At 34.8% G+C, this 17,029-nt stretch overlaps 1 protein-coding gene across 1 annotated transcript in view; it reads left to right on the top strand.

Moving 5' to 3' along the window:
- LOC118831493 (zona pellucida binding protein) overlaps positions 1-17,029 on the top strand; it is a 118,736-nt gene that overhangs the window by 11,527 nt on the left and 90,180 nt on the right. Inside the window, exon 3 of the mRNA XM_036738863.1 lies at positions 206-331. Coding sequence (XP_036594758.1) covers positions 206-331 — 126 coding nt within the window. The remainder of the gene's footprint in view (positions 1-205; positions 332-17,029) is intronic.

Genomic DNA, 17,029 nt, shown 5'->3' with positions numbered 1-17,029 from the left:
ACTTTTCTAGATCTATAGGCCAAAGCTAAAAGATATTTTTTCTTCTAGAAGTAAGGGCAATTATTATAGAATTATAATAACTGTAAAAGAACACAAGAAATCTTGACATCTTTGTTTTTATGGGGGAAATTTTATAATGCTAATATAGTATGGAAAAACCATCAATGTAGAAATATAATTGACAATTTTGAATATTATATTTCAGTCAAAATTTATGTCATGTTGAATCACAACAGTCCTCATTTACTATGTGTAACCAGAAGGCTGCGCAATGTAGAGTTGATAGATCCAGTATTCCACTGGCATGCACCAATTGGTAATGCTGTTCCAGGTAAGATTTTGTAGTTTTTATTATAATTACTGAGAAATATATTTAACGTACTCAGTAGGGAAGGTTATGGTATGTGCCTCATAAGTGAATTTATCCCAATGTTTTTGTTTAATTTTTGGATGAGGTTTTTAGAGTTTAGAGTCTAAGGTTGCAGTAACTATTTTCTAAGGAGGATGAATTTGAAGTAAGGAAATGCAGACATAGCATAGATCATTGAGCTGTTTGAGAGAGTTCAATAACCTTTAAATATTCCAAAGGAAATTCCTTCCATATTGTTTGAAATATGCAACTTAGTTATCTAGCTTAGATCATTTTGTGATCTCTTTAACTATTTGCACATATTTTGAGAAGCAGATTTATTCTTTGGTGTCTAAGGAAGATGTAAATATGTACTTAGAGATATGTAGTTATAAATAGACAGCTTTATTTTATTTGAGTAGGCATTACCAGTAAGACTACTGGAGAATCAATTCATAATAGCTTTTTATAGATTGTTCTAAAAAGTTTTACCAAATAAGATTTTAGACATAACATATTTGTCTCAATTTTGATTTTTATTATTCACTAAATTACTATTCAGTATAATACATAGTATTTCTAAGTATTAAAAATTATACTTTTAAATATTAATTCTCCACCCTGTGATTTCACATTAATTATGTATTAATGCCTGGTAGTTATTTTGATTAAGCATCTCTTCTCTGTTCCATATGTCATCCTTTTCTCTCTTATCTCTTCAGTCCTCCTTTCTCTGCCGACTCCTTCCCTACTGTTTATAAACATACTCAAGTCTTCGATGTCTAAAAATCCTTCCTTTGATTTTACTGTTCTTTCAAATTATCATCCTTTTCCTTTTCCTTCACTATCACACTTCTAGAAGGAATAATTTATACTTGCTGCCCCAACTTAATCACCTACTCATTCCTCAGTTCCTTGCAGTCTAATCATAATTCTACCCTTATGATTTTATTGAAGTTTTTTTTTTTTCTCCATGATTGCTGGTAGTCTCTTTATTCCCAAAGCTTATGCCTTTTTTTCAGTCCTCTTCCTACTTGATCTCCAGTATTTAATACTGCTGTATTACCTCCTCCTTGATACTCTCCCTTCTTTTGACTTGTAAATTAGTCCATTCTTGTTTACTGGGTCATCATCTTCCTCATAGACATTAAGTATGGGTGACAGCTGAGGATCTGTTTCTTATGTTCTCCTCAGTTTTGGTAAACTCACAGAACTTAGTATAGTCCCTGCTACATAGTAAGCACTTAATTGATGCTTATTCTATTCTTCTTATCCTTCAGTGACTTCCGTTATTGCCAGAGTGATGTCAAATCTACATCTCTTTTGACCTTTGCCCAACATATTAGTTCTTTAATGCATAATGTCTTCACCTGGTTGTCTTCCTGACATCTAAAACTGAATTTATTTGGAACCAAACTGATCATCTTTTCTCCACACTTTGCCATTTTTCCTAGCTTATCTATTTCTGTTGATGCTGCTGTTACCTTCCCTTGCTCAAAACCTCTGTGCAAAACCTTACACTCAACTTGACTTTTTCCCTCTCATACTAGATCCTTTCAGTTAAATACAATAGATTTTTTATCACCTCAGCATGTCTTAAATTTTCCCTTCTGATTCCCACTTCAATCACCTTAGTTAAGGTCTTTATCATCCTTCACCTGGGTTCTCTTGTAATAGCCTTCTAACTGTTTGTCCTTCCTCCAGTCTCTTCCCTCTTCAATATATCATTTACTTCTGTCCTGCTAATCTTCCTAATGTATACAACACTCTGGTTGCATTGTTCTTCTACTTAGAAACTTTCAGTGTCTCTTTATCACTGATTTAATAGAGTATAACTTCTTATCTTTGTGTCTCCACAATTCTGGCTCCAACTTGTTTCTGGTTTTCTCTCATAACATAATCTACACTACAGCCAAATATATACCATATGCCTTTCAATTCTGCCCTTTCCTTTGCTCACACAATCCCCAAAGCCTTGAATAGACTTCCTTTCTTCCTTTTAAATCCTTCACCTTCTTCAAGATTCAACTCATATACTACCTCCTTCATGAAGATTTTGCTAATTATTCTCAGTTGAAAGGAGTCACTGCTTTCTCATATTACTTGTAGCAGTCTGTTAGGACCTATCATTTTCAATGAACATATTCTGCCTTCTATTAGGTGTGTTTTTGTTGTTAATGTCTCATTCCCTTCATCCCTTACCCTTTCCCAACCATTCATTGATGTTTCTTGAGGGAAAGAGTTATGTCTTGTTTCATCTTTGTATAAGAAGGACCTATTAGAGTACTTTGCATATGAGGAATACTATTTAAATGTTTGTTGAATTGCCTGGAGACAATACATTTAGTTGCTGCTTACACACATAAGGAATGAAGTTGAGTCTGGCCTAGATGATAGGGTACATTTTACCAATTTAAAGGAATAAATATAAAACTGTCATTTGAAAAGAGTGTTTCTGTAGTCATTCACATTTGTGTTTCACAAATATGTTTTTTCTCTTCTTTCCATTTTTCTTTTGTAGTTCTTAAAATGTATTTTGCTTTTACTTCTCATTTGGTAAAACATAATTTTTTAATCATTTAATTTAAAGAAATCCAAGTTAACATAGCTGTTTCTATGTTCAGGCCTGCCACAAATCCAGATTGATGCATTGTGCTCCTAATGACCTTTTGGAAGAAGCATCCAATCATCATCTCATTGCTTCTGGGAAGAGGGTTTTTTAATTGCTTTGCAATTTTTTTTCTTACCCTGTTGGCATTTTGAGTTTGTGCCTAAGGATAAACATTTCTACTTACCTGTGAGTTTATCTTATTATCTTTAATGGAGGAAAAGAAGAGAGAAAAGCAGCATATGTAAATGAATGCTAAAATCACAACAAACATTTGTTTTGAGAAATAAAAAAGTCTAGTTCACATTTTTATATGATAGAAACTCATAATCCTGTACACTAGAGTTGGCATTCTTATGTTCACTATAAAATGTCACAGAAGAATGTACTATACCAGATCAGACCATTGTCAGTTATATCCGTTCTTTCAAGAAACACTTGACTGCTTGCAATCTACAGATCTCTTTGAAGAATACAAAGTTGTTATGACTTGACTTTTCCCTCAAGAACCTGTAGTGGCTTCTCTAGCATTGAGGATCTTCATACTGCTAATTAGATACTTGTCACATTCCAATTTGTAATATTGGTTTTGGATACTCACCTCATTCTCCCTACTAGTTTGGAAGCTGCCTGAGGTTAGGGGCTATATCTTATGTCTCTTCTTATGTTTTTGCCCCCAGGCAAATGCTGTCAAACAGTAATGCACATTGTACTTACTGTGTAGTTAACAAATATTTGTTAGATGAATGAAGCCAGTGTGTTTTTTTCCAGAAAAGGCTTCTATCTCTATAAGGCATCATAGAATTCTCTTAATTTTACATTGATATATGTGCAGCACTATATAGAAAAAAAACTTTGTTCTTATTATTGGCTTTTTCTGTAGGTAAAATTTTTCATTTCTGGCACTAAACAGTCTTTGTCCTGTTAAACTATTTAGTGGTAGCTGATTACTCCTGCTAAAGTTATTTCCACCTCAGAAAGTAGTTTGGTACCACAATCAGATAGGTAGTTGCCCCCAAATAAGCATAAAACTTAATTGTGAAAAGCACCCTCTTCCAGATTCAGAGGATTCTTGTTTCCTCTCTCAGAAACATACAAATACATAAAAGGAAATCAGTATTTAAAACTATCCAGTTTGTTAAAGCCCAAGGGTGCCTCTCCTGCATGAAATTACAATGATAAAAGGTAATTCATATTGCTGTTACTTTTATAAGACTTTGTGTTTTATTAAAATTAAAGATTCTTATCACATCCCTATGGAAAGAAATCCAGGTGTCTGAAAGAAATGCAGTAAAATTAGTTACTCAGTGGAGTAAATCTGTTACCCATCTTGTTGAGGCTTCTGCCACCAGTTTGTGCACTAGTCTATCTGAAATTTAATCTTTTATTTTCCCTTGTTATTATCGTTACTTGATAATAAGAATAGTAACTAATATTCATGTAGCTCATTTGCATAGTGTTTGAAAAGCTCTTTATGTTTACTAATGCAACACTTTGAACAACTCTGAAAGGTAGATATTACAGGTCTTCATTTTGTAGATGAGGAAATTGAACCTTAGAGACCATGGTCATACAGCTAGTAAGTGTCAGAAGTGGGATTGGAATTCCAGTCTTCTTGACATCCAAGTCTGGCACTCTTTCAACTATGCCACATTGTCCGAAAGGTAGTGTTATTTCATATCTATGATTGGGTATTCTCGACAAAATACGTATCAACCACTACACATAGATCTGTGCAATTAAAGAATTGTGATTGCCAGTTACAAAAATAAGCATTTATCTTACCCAAGTATTTGTATGGCACTTTATGGTAAACCATCTCCTTTACCCCTTATAACAAACAGCAGTTTGTTTTCATTCTATTTAGTAGATGAGGACAATTATTACTTTGATTTTAAAACTATTTAGGTTGCAGACATAAACTTTCCCCATTACCTTACAGTGGTGTTATGCACTGTATGCTATTGCAAATGTAAAAATAACTTGAAAAGGATGTATTAATTTAGATTTCTTTTGTTCATCAAGAATTTTTTGAGTTTCTCCATAAAAGAGTAAAACATTGTGCTAGGTGCTTTGGGGGACTTAAAAAAGGAACTTGAGTTTAACAATCTAATTGAGAATATAACAGATGAAACCATTAGAAAACATTTGTGGAAAGCAGCAAATGTTAAGTGAACATGGGTTAAGAGAATGAGTATTGGAAGAAAGAGTTAAAGATTTCTTGGAGAGACTTCAATTTTGAACTGACCTATATATGTAGAGTCTGGGTTGAGGATTAGTTGGGAAGCTGGAGAAAGGCATGGGGTATAAGAAGAATAGTGTGAGCCCATGTAGGGAATAGAAAGTTTGTGCAATAAAATATAAGGTTGTAAAATTAGTGGAACAGGGGAAATTAGAATCATTGTGAATATTATTCTAAGATGGTTAAGTGTCACATGATATAGTATGACTTTTGCCTATGAACAGTCAGAAAAACAAGTGAAATAATTGGGTGCTTGAATTGTTTGACTTTGGCTAGGTATTGAAGCACAGATCGCATTTAGATAAGCATTTGAAATACATGTAGAATAAATATGATTTATTATCTGGGATCCTCTGTTTGGCTTTCACAGCTCTTCATAACTTAGCTCCTCCTCCATCCCTCACACTTTTTGAGTCTCCTTATATCTTACGCTCCTTCTCCAACCATGGGTACTTCAGTCCAGTGACACTGGCCTCCTGGCTATTCCTTGAACAAGACTTTTTTGTTATTTAAAACTTTAAAAAATTATTTATTTTTAGTTTTCAACATTTAATTTATAAGATTTTGAGTTCTAAAATTTTCTCCTTCCCTCCCCTCACCCCTCCCCAAGACAGCATGCAATCTGATATAGGCCATACATGTACAATCATATTAAACACATTTCCTCATCAGTCATGTTGTGAAAGAAGAATCAGAACAAAAGGGAAAAACCATGAGAAAGAAAAAATAAAAAAGAGGAAATCACATGCTTCAGTCTATATTCAGAATCCATAGTTCTTTCTCTGGATGTAGAAAGCATTTTCCATCATGAGTCTTTTGGAATTGTCTTAGATCATTGAATTTCTGAGAAGAGCCAAGTCTATCAAAGTTGGTCATCACGCAATGTTTCTCTTACGGTATACAATGTTCTCCTGGTTCTGCTCACTTCACTCAGTATCAGTTCATGCAAGTGTTGCTAGGTTTTTCTGAAGTTTGCCTGCTCATCATTTCTTATGGAACAATAATATTTCATTACATTCATATACCACAACTTGTTCAGGCATTCCTCAACTGATGGTTATCCCCTCAATTTCCAATTATTTGCCACCACAAAAAAGAGCTGCTTAAGTATTTTTGTACATGTAGGTCCTTTTCTTTTTTTTAAATGATCTCTTTGTGATACAGACTTAGTAGTGGTATTGCTGGATCAAAGGGTATGCAGAGTTTTATAGCCCCTTGGGCCTAGTTCCAAATTGCTCTCCAGAGTGGTTGGATCAGTTCATAACTCCACCAACAATGCATTAGTGTTCCAATTTTTCCACATGTTCTCCAACATTTATCATTTTCCTGTTTTTTCATGTTAACCAATCTAATAGGTGTGGTATGATACCTCAGAGTTGTTTTAATTTGCATTTCTGTAATCAATAGTGATGTAGACAAGACTCTTTACTCCATCTTTTGGCTCTGGGCATGTTCACTGGCCAACTCCTATGCCTAAAATATTCTCCCTCCTCACCTCTACCTCTTGACTTCCTTGGCTTCCTTCAAGTCCCACCTAAAATCCCACTCTCTACAGGAAACCTTTTCCAGTCCCTCTTAATTCAAATGACATGGTCAAACTAGTGCTGGAAATATCTTTTTGCGAGCTTTGTGGAGAATGGAATCAAGAGAACAGAACTTGGAAGAATACTTGTCTGGAAATTCACTGGTCAGGTGGGGTGAAGATAGTGCAGATCATTTTGTGTGAGTGTGAAAAGAGAGAAAAAAACATGAGCAGTATCATTTTGGAAGTATACTACAGAGTGCCAACCCAGATAGAGGAAGAGTATTCTGAATTTCTGATAAGATAAATAATGTACTTGTTGAGTAACATAGATCACAAACCTTATTGCCTGAAACTGTGCTTGGCTTGCTACTGTTCAATGTAGATTAAGAGAGAGTAGTGCTGGAAGAACTGCATTGACTTCCAACTCCTATTTCCCAGAAGCATGGTTTAACTGAAAGTGTTGTATCTGATAAACTGCTGCCTTTTAACATTTTCATCTCTTAGGAGTTGGGGAAGCAAGGAGGGGAAATGTTACTCTGGACTTAATTTTTGCCTAGTGAGGAGGAACTAGTTGATAGAGTAGAAGTGATAGGAACCTTAGGAAAACTGATTATGTTCTGTTAGAGTGTGTGATGACCAAGGAGGGGAATCAGAGACATAGTCAGACATGTGAACTTTAGGCAACTGTTCCATTTAGGAAAGCATATTTCAAGAATTCATTCATCAGAAGTGATAAATATGATCCTATAAACTTCACCAAAAGGCAAGACAGCTCAGTATGCATGTTAGGAGCCTCTGAAAAATGAAAATTTGATACTGTAGATGTGAATGATCCTAATAAGGAAGAAAAGGAGAAATCATTTAGAGATTGATTTAACTTCAAATAGAGGTCTGATTTTAAATGCACATATACAAAAGACATATGGAGAGTATTACAACAAATTACAACTGGCATTCACATATTGCTTGTTGGTTATAAGCCAGTCCATGTGTATCAGAAGATTTGATTCTCACAAGGCCTCTGTCAGTCAAGTGATTAAGGACTGTCTCCATTTTCCATGTGAGGAAGCAGGCTCAAAGACTGACTTACTCAAGATCAAATAACTGGTAGAGCCAGTCCACAGACCAAGGCTTTTTGCCTTCTCTCTTACTGCACTTTCTAGTATGCCATAAAAGCATGGCATAGACCTTTAAGGTTTATGTAGGCTAGAACTCAGCATGAGTTGAGACTTAGGGAAAGATGGGTCCAAAATGGCTTTTCTATCTATCTTCAGGACAAGAAATGTAAAATAGAAGAGAAACCTCATGTTTGGTTTATTAACAGACAGAAAACAGAAACATCCAACTTCTGTTTTAGTTGTATTTTCAGAGTAATGGAAAGACGTCAGATTTGAAAGGCTAAACAGGAACCAAAAAAGGATTATGGGAAGATAGCAATCAACAGACTCCAGCAGGAAAAGCTAGAAAGAGAAATTCCATTCAATGTAAATACAGAAACTACCAAATATTTGGGAGTGTGTATTCTAATATTCACCCAGGAATTATATGAATCTAATTATGAAACATTTTGCAAAAACAGATACACATTATTTGAGAAACAGTAATTATTCATGGGTAGGCCAAGCTAACATAATAAAAAATAAAAATACAGCCTAAATTAATTTACTATTCAATGTTGTACCATTCAAATTACCAAAATAATATTTTTTAGAGCTAGAAAAAAATAACAAAATTCACATGGAGGAACAAAAGGTCAAGAATTACAATAATAATAATGAAAATGTAAAAAGACCTATATCACGTTGAGCAGCTCTCTATGGAGGAAATATGTGGGAACATGGACAAAAATTAAGGAAAAATATGGATTGTTATTATTTGCACCAATGGAAGTAATATTTACATCGGTGAAATCACAGACTCATTTGAAGTATTTAAATATTATAAGAATTGACTTACAAAAACAGTACAAGTTTTTCATTGTTTTCTTGGTAAATAATAGTTTATGGTTAATATAATTTTAATTGCATGTGGCTTCATTTGTTAGTAGATAATAACTTATGTAGGTGGTGCAGTGGAAAAAGTGCCAAGTCTGGAGTCAAGAAGACTTATCTTCATGAATTCATTTTTAATTTTTTTTTTTGGTAGGGCAGTTGGGGTTAAGTGACTTGCCCAAGCTCACACAGCTACTACATGTGTCAAATGTCTGAGGTCGGATTTGAACTCAGGTCCTCCTGACTCCAGGGCCCATGCTCTATTCACTGCGCCACCTAGCTGCCCCCATCTTCATGAATTCAAATCCAGCTTCAGACAATTACTAGCTATGTGATCCTGGACAAGTCACTTAACTCTGTTTCCCTCATTTTCCTCATCTGTAAAATGAGCTAGAGAAGGAAATGGCAACACCACTCTTTGCCAAGAAAACCCCAAATGAGGTCATGAAATGTCAGACACAACTGAAAAATGACTGAACAGCAGCAATAACAAAATAGTTTATGTATATTCTGTGCTTAAATTAGAAGGGTCTGTATCTAGTAAGATAACATACCATTTTGCAAATGTGAATATCAAATTTGATAGCCCTTAGACATAAAGAATTATAAATTAATGAGACTATTATCCAATGCTGAAGAAATTTCTACTCTGAAAAATTTACATGAATGACTAGGTTCTTGACATGTTTTTCATAGTTGTGAAATTATCAGACTTTGGTTCTAATTTGGAGTGATGTAATGCTCTGATCTGGTGTGGTAATTCTTATATTATAAATATGGCTGTGTGTTTGATTTTTGGCCATTTTCATTTCTCTTGATCATTGGTTTTATTTGACTAGATTTTTTTTTGACTACAAAAGCTCTTGAACAAATGAAATTATTTGGGGAGTTTGATTTGTGTATTTTAGAAGTAGCTCTAATCATCCTTCACCGTTTTTAAAGACACACAGAGAGGCACAAATGAATTTGTGTGCTGGTGTGAATATATGCCTGACAGCTAAATCCTCTGATTGGGTGCCTTTGCCGACAGGTCATCTGTAGGATAACCAATCAGTCTGGATTTGTAGCATCTAATAAAACAAGAGAAGGTAAGAAATTACTTTGAATTTTAACAGATGTTACTAAAACTATCTTGCTATTATAAGAAGGACTTTTGTGTTAATTTCTGTATAAATCTTTATAGTTCTAGGCAATAAATCAGCCTTGATGTGAACGTTGAAGTAAATGCACATTCTAGCTGTAGTATAGATATAAAATTTTAAAGCAATTGTGGAATGGGATACCAGAATAACAAATTCTCTGGTATTCTCAATAATAATAGCTTTACATTTTTAAAGTAAAAAAATATTGTTAATACTCTGTGTATATATATATATATATATATATATATGTATGTATATATATATATATATATATATCATCTGAATGTATATTTCTAATTTTGAAGCATTGTTTTTCCCTTTGGTATGTATGTACATATATTATATATGCATCTATAAAGCATTATCCCAATTAGTACAAACATTGAACACCATGAAGTGGTTGCATGTATTGAGTCACACTATTCGAAGTTATAAATATGTAAAATAAAATAGTAGTTGGTTCTAGCCCAGTGGAAATATACAGTGTGAATTCAAACAATGCAGCCACTTTTTGGCATTCATTATTTGCACTGATCAGGACCTGGTTCTATATTGCTATACACGCACACACACACACACACACACACACACACACACACACACACAGAGTATGAAGTAGGCATTCTGAAGACAGTATTGCACAGTGGATAGAAAGCTGGTCTCGGAATCAAAAGCTGGATTCAGGTCCCACCTTTGACATACACTGGTTGTGACCCTGTGTGAGTCACTTCACTGCTTAGCACCACTGGCTTTGTTAGAGCAAGTTCTCTAGGTTATTGAAACCACAGTGGCAGTAAATAACAGTGGTAATTTATGGGATGAGTTGGCAAAGACATCATAAAATGAGATGAGACCAGCAAAATATAGGTTTCTTTTAGTTAAGAGGAAAAATTTTAGTTTGATACATATGTAGAGAACATTTATCTTGCAACTTCAGCTATCTGGAATCTACTGAAAAACTAAAAAGTAAGGAAAAATGTTAGAGTACCTTCTGTGTGTATGTAAGTGTCTTCTATATGTATGTATATGTTTATAGACACACACATACATACATATTCCTACAAATAAGAAAGATTTCTAATCCCTTTAGAGACTGATTATTTTAGTCATGGTTTTTATAGGCTTTATTGAATTTGCAACCCAAAGCATACAAATGAAGTACGTTAGAAAGGGGAATATGAAGCCAAAAACTTAAATTTTTTTTTCAGCAAAAAAAAAAAAAGATTGTTGAAAGTAAGGAAGAAGACAGAAAAACTTTTAGCCAACACTAGAAATCAAATAGTTGCTTCCTTAGCCATTTAGTGATGGAGCAAGCAACCCTACATACCTCAAATCCCCGAGGTCATTAATTAGTTATAGCATATAGGAGCGCAAAATTATTATCAATGTTCATAATGATGACCCTTGGCAAGAAAATTTTTTATTATGCCTGGAATACTTTGTTCAGCTCAACAAACATTTTTTCAAAACCGATTGTCCTTAAGGTATTGTGCTAGATGTGGGTAAGAAGGGTAAGAGTTATATGACATGTTTTAGAAAAATATCCCCTAAAACAAATGTGTTAGTGTTTTTAAATGATTTATATTCACATTTGGGGAAAATGGCTGATGATGCCAGGGATATTATTGTAATTTAAGATCTTTGTATTTTTTTTCATTTTTTCTTATTAAAGTAAGATGATGTGCGTCATGGTGGCAGAAATTGGTATGGCTTTTTTTGGATCATTTGAGGAAAAAAGTATTCGAAGAGAAAATTATTGTAGTTTGTATTGCTGAAAATAGGAGCTTTTGAAGTTTGTTGTGGGAGTAGAGATGAAAGTGAAACGTTTGTGGCATGAAAAAAATTACAGGACTTGAGTTTTGATCTTAAGGTGTGGTGTGTGTGTGTGTGTGTGTGTGTGTGTGTGTGTGTGTGTTGGAGAATAATAATAAAGCTCTATTTTTTAACCAGTATTGTGCTTGCTATGTCTACCACCTTTTACTTATTTTTTCAAAGTATTTGTGATACATAGTTGTGAGGTCACAAGTCTTTGGCTTTTCTCATTCATCACTCCTAAAAAACATGCCCTTGCCTATCTCAATCTTTGCACTGAAGTCATTAGGTATCAAATATATATGTGTATATATATGTATATATATAATATATATGTTGATTTAATTTGAGTACCTTATCAAGTTCTTTATAGAATTTCTCTAACTTTTCATCCTCTGAAATAGATGTTGGCAAATGAGATGTAATTATTTTTCATGGTGGTCTTTTTGTACATATTTATTATGAGTACTGCAATACAAGGACCAGACATCCCATGAAATGATTTCTAAATCAGCTTCACCAACTCCATTATTTTTCTACCCAAGAAGAACTTGTGAGCCGTCCTTCAATTTAGTTGCAACTTCCTTTTGTCTTCTGGTTTCATTTATAGCAAGAATGTCAAGAGTGGAGGAAGGGTTCAGGATCAAATGACCAGCAAGATGGCAGAGTAGTTGCTTCCAGCAACCGTCACAAATCCCAAAATCTCAGAAAAAGGAATTATGTACCAGATATAGAGTAATTTCAGCTGAATTCAGAAGTTAAGAGGACAGAAACACCATTCAAGGTAAAAAACTTAATCAAATAACAACGGAGAACTTGAATACTTAGAATTTTCACTCAGAATCCCACCCCACCCCACCCCCTTCCCCTCTCCAGAAACTACTCCATCTGCACCAGGCATAATTGTACGAGCAGACTTCAAGCTTTTGACTTAGGGTCGAGATATTGGAATTCCTGCCCATATTCCCAATGACAGTTATTTATCCTGAACTCCTCTGCCCCCAACCCTTCTTCCACTCCATTGTTAAACCCCCTGCTGCATAAGAGGCAACATTCATTGATTTGCCAAGCCAGGTAAATCCTTTAGGAAGGGAAAGGTGATTAGAGGAAGTGTGGTAGAAGATGCAGGCAAGGTAGAAGATGCAGGCAGTGCAAAGTATGGCAGAGACTCATAGGTCAGAAAGTAAAGAATGACTACGTCTAAGGAGATGGGGACTGGAACTCAACTGGGTCAAGTCATGTACCTGTGGAGGTTACTGAGTAGGGGTATATGTATAACCTACCTCATGTCCCTCAGTACAAACAGACTGGGGGAAACCAATGTCCAGTCTTAGGGTTCTGTGCATTAGTAGAATATGAAATGACAGCATGTAAGGGGAGAAACCAGAGACAGGTGGTTGGGAACAAATGAGAAGTGTGGAAAATGCAGAAGTTCCATGGAGAAAATAACTCACAAACAGATAAACCAACTGAGTATGCTAAAGACAGAAGGAAGAATGAATAAAACTTCAAAAAAAAAGCCAGAGTACATGGATCAATTATTAAAATATTAAGGACAACAGACCAAAATTGTCCAGTGAAAAAGATAATTCTGCAGATCATCCCTTAGTTCATGGAACAACATCAAGAAATTCCGAAATGGTTCAAAAGAGAAATAAAACTTTTATTTAATGAAGAAATTAGGAATGAATTTAGATAGAAAAAAACAGATCTCAAAGCAGAATTAAAAAAATACAAATAGTGGAGTAGGAAAAATTAAGAACGTGATGAAAACTTTTCCCAAATTTCTCCCAGAAGATCTGGGAAACAGAGAGAGAAACTAATGGAGAGCACAAAATACGGAGGTGCAAAATATTGGGCAGAAGAGAAGCACAAGTCAGCAATATCAAAATAACACATGAATTCTATACAAGTTAAAATTAATAACTTTGAAGACACGAAGCCTACAGACAACTTATGGCTCTTAGTACTTCCTGAAGAATGTGAGATTAAAGGAAAAAAAACAGTAAACAAACATGAACACCATACTGCAGGAAACAGTACAAGAAAATCGTTTAACCTTTGAATACAGACGTCAAGTAACTGATTGATAGAATTCACAGATCACTATGAAAAAGAAAAAAAATGCATCAAATTTTCAAGTATGAAGTGCTTAAATTTCACTACTTTAATAACAAAAATTTTGGAAGCAGCCAGGATAAAGACCTTCAAATATAAAGGAAAGGCAGCTCAAATAATCGAGGATCATCATGTAGTCAGAAGAAATTGAAGCAAAAAAAGAATGTCATTTCCCCAAAACAAGGTGCTCAGGCTACCACCCTAAATAATATAATCTAAAACCAAGGTTAGTCAACAATGAAAAATGGTGGACTTTTCAGCCAGAAAGGCATTTGAGGCATTCCTGCTAAAAACGAAAACAAAATGCTAACAAAGAAGGGCAAATTATTTGACTTGCAACTCTGAACAACAGAATCACAAAAAAACCCAAATTTGATTCTCAATAAAAAAGATTTGCTTTTGAAATAAACGTCTCATTTTATAACAAACGTAACTCAGAGATATTGTGGGTTTGGTTAGAGACCACCACAATAAAGTGAATATCACAATAAAGTGTGTCACACAAATTTTTTTTGGTTTACCAGTGCATATAAAATTTATGTTTACCCTATATAGTAGTCTATTATGTGTACAATAATATTATATCTAAAAAGACAATATGTATATACCTTAAATAAAAATGTTTTATTGCTAAAACATGCTGTCCATCATCTGAACTTTCAGTAAGTCATAATCTTTTCTCTGGTGGAGGGTCTTGCCTTGATGTTGATGACTGCTGACTGATCAGGATGGTGGTTGCTGAAGGTTGGGGTAGGTGTGGCAATTTCTTTTAATAAGACAACAACGAAGTTTGCCACATTGATTGACTCTTTTGTAGGTTTTCCTAGGGTTATTAATTGGCTTAATTTCCATATTGTGTCTCAGAGAGGGGAGCCCCAAGGAGAGGGGCTGAGACAGGAACAGCTGGTCAGTGGAGCAGTCAGAACACACATCTATCAATTAAGTTTGCCATCGTATATATAGGCATAGTTTGTGGTGGCTCAAAACATTACAATAGTAACATCAAAGATCACCGATCACAGATCACCATGATAGAACAATAATGAAAAAGTTTAGAATATTGTGAGAATTACCAAAATGTGACACAGACACATGACATGAGCACATGCTATTGGTAAAATGGCCCCATTAGACTTGCTCAATGCAGGGTTGCCACAACTTGTAAAATTGTAAAAATAGACATTATCTGCTAAGCACAATAAAGTGAAGTGCAATAAAGCAAGGTATACCTGTATTGTGCTGGTGGTGGTGTTATCATTGTTGCGGTGGTTGTTTAAGGAATTAATTTTTGCTGGAAAGAAAAAACAAAGAGGGACCAAGGCACTATGAAAACCTAAGAGTCTATATACATATAAGGGAAGCTTTTAAAGAATCTGGAAAAGAAAAAGAGAAAGAATAGAATAATCTCTGGACTAAATCCCTTGACTCACTATAAGTGCACCAGTATGTTTTATGGCAGTGACTGTCGGATTGAGATGTTATACAAATGAGGGGAGAGAAGTAAATGGCAGAAGTTGTAGGCCACTCTCCTCTATCAAGCCCGTAGATGAATTGTGAAATTATAATAATTATTTTAGTCTCTTAACCAGAGTAGAGATTATGGGAGACTAGGATAATAGCAATGGCTAGGAGGGACTGGTATGGAGGGAATTAGAAGGAAGATCTCTGAACATTCACTAAAGAACATTCCAATAGAAGAGTTTCTATGCATAACATTCGTACGCACACATACACACACACACACCCAAGTGTATGTATGTGTGTGTTTGTATATGTGTGTGTGTGTGTGTTTGCAGTAAAACACTGGTTTCATATAATGAATTTTATCTGAGAAAGGGGGAAATGTGTACATTAGGAGGCCATCTTCTCTGAGAAATGTTTGTACTTTTTTGGGTATCATCTCTCCCAAGAGAGGGGATAAGAGTCCTGAAAGCTGTCCAGGTAGTGGTAGTGGTAGACAGAGGCTCATTCAACCAGAGATAGAATAGTAATACTACCTTGAGAATGGAAACTGACCATGGAAAAGGCAAGGAATATGACTAGGTTTCATTAAAAAAAATGGAACACAGTGACTTATACCACACAACACTGCTCCCATGTGATTGTGCTATTTCCTGAATTGATATTTCTAAAAAAAAATTCAGAAGAAAATAGGATAATGCTTAAGATCTATAAATGCAACAACACAAAAAGGAGATAGAAGAGGGAGCTCAAACTCAGATTTCCTAATGCAAAATTTACCTTCATAAGAGCACAGAGTAAAGATGAAATAAGTAAGAGCATAACCTATGAATCAGAAAATAAAGTCAAGAATAGAATGGAAGGGAAGAGAAATAATGACAGAGCAAAAGAAACCTTCTTGGAAAAGTGCATAGCAAATGAATGTTCTTAAAAGCAGAACCAAGATAATATACACAATGATCGCAAAAATGTCTATGGGAAAACAAAAAATACTAAAAAACTGAAACTGAACACTGTATTTATAATTATAATGGCCAAGTTTTCCCCAGAAGGAAAAAAATGGGAAAATGTCACATCACTTCCCTCTATGAAAAGATGGGTAAAATATTAGTAGAGAGAGTATCAGATTTGGAATCAGGAAGACCTGAATTTAAATCCTGCCACACTAGTTGTGTGACCCTAGACAAATCGTCATCCCTTCTGAACTTTAGTTTTCTCACTATAAAATGAGAGCTTGGACTTGATGACTTCTAATGTCTCTACCAATTCTGAATCTATGATCCTATGCTAGTCAGTAAGCAGTCAATGAGAGTGCTTATGTGCTAGGTACTCTGCTAAGTGCTGGAGGTTACGAAGAAAGATAAAAAACCATCCCTGCCCTTAAGGAGTTTATGGTCTAATGGGGGAGACAATGTGCAAATAAATATAGACAAAGGCAGCTATATACAGGATAAAAAGAAAATAATAGAAGGCAGTAGATTTGAGAGAGATTGGGAAAAGGTTCCTGGAGAAGGTGGACTTTTAGTTGGGATTTGAAGAAAGGGAATCCAGGTGGTAGAGATGAAGAGGAAGAACATTCCAGGCATGGGGGACAGTCAGAGAAAATTTCTGGAACTGAGAGATGCAGTGTCTTGTTCATGGAACTGCAAGGTCAGTTGTCACTGAATTGAAGTTGTTTGTTGTTGTTTTGTCTTTCATTTTCAAGAAGACCAGTGACATCATAGGTGATAACTTGTGCATGAATTGGATTTAAGTGAGGCAGAGTTGCACAAAGTCATCAT

Source organism: Trichosurus vulpecula, chromosome 9 (assembly GCF_011100635.1).
Source record: "Trichosurus vulpecula isolate mTriVul1 chromosome 9, mTriVul1.pri, whole genome shotgun sequence".
Lineage (NCBI taxonomy): Eukaryota > Metazoa > Chordata > Mammalia > Diprotodontia > Phalangeridae > Trichosurus > Trichosurus vulpecula.
This window is presented reverse-complemented; position numbering and strand designations above follow the sequence as displayed.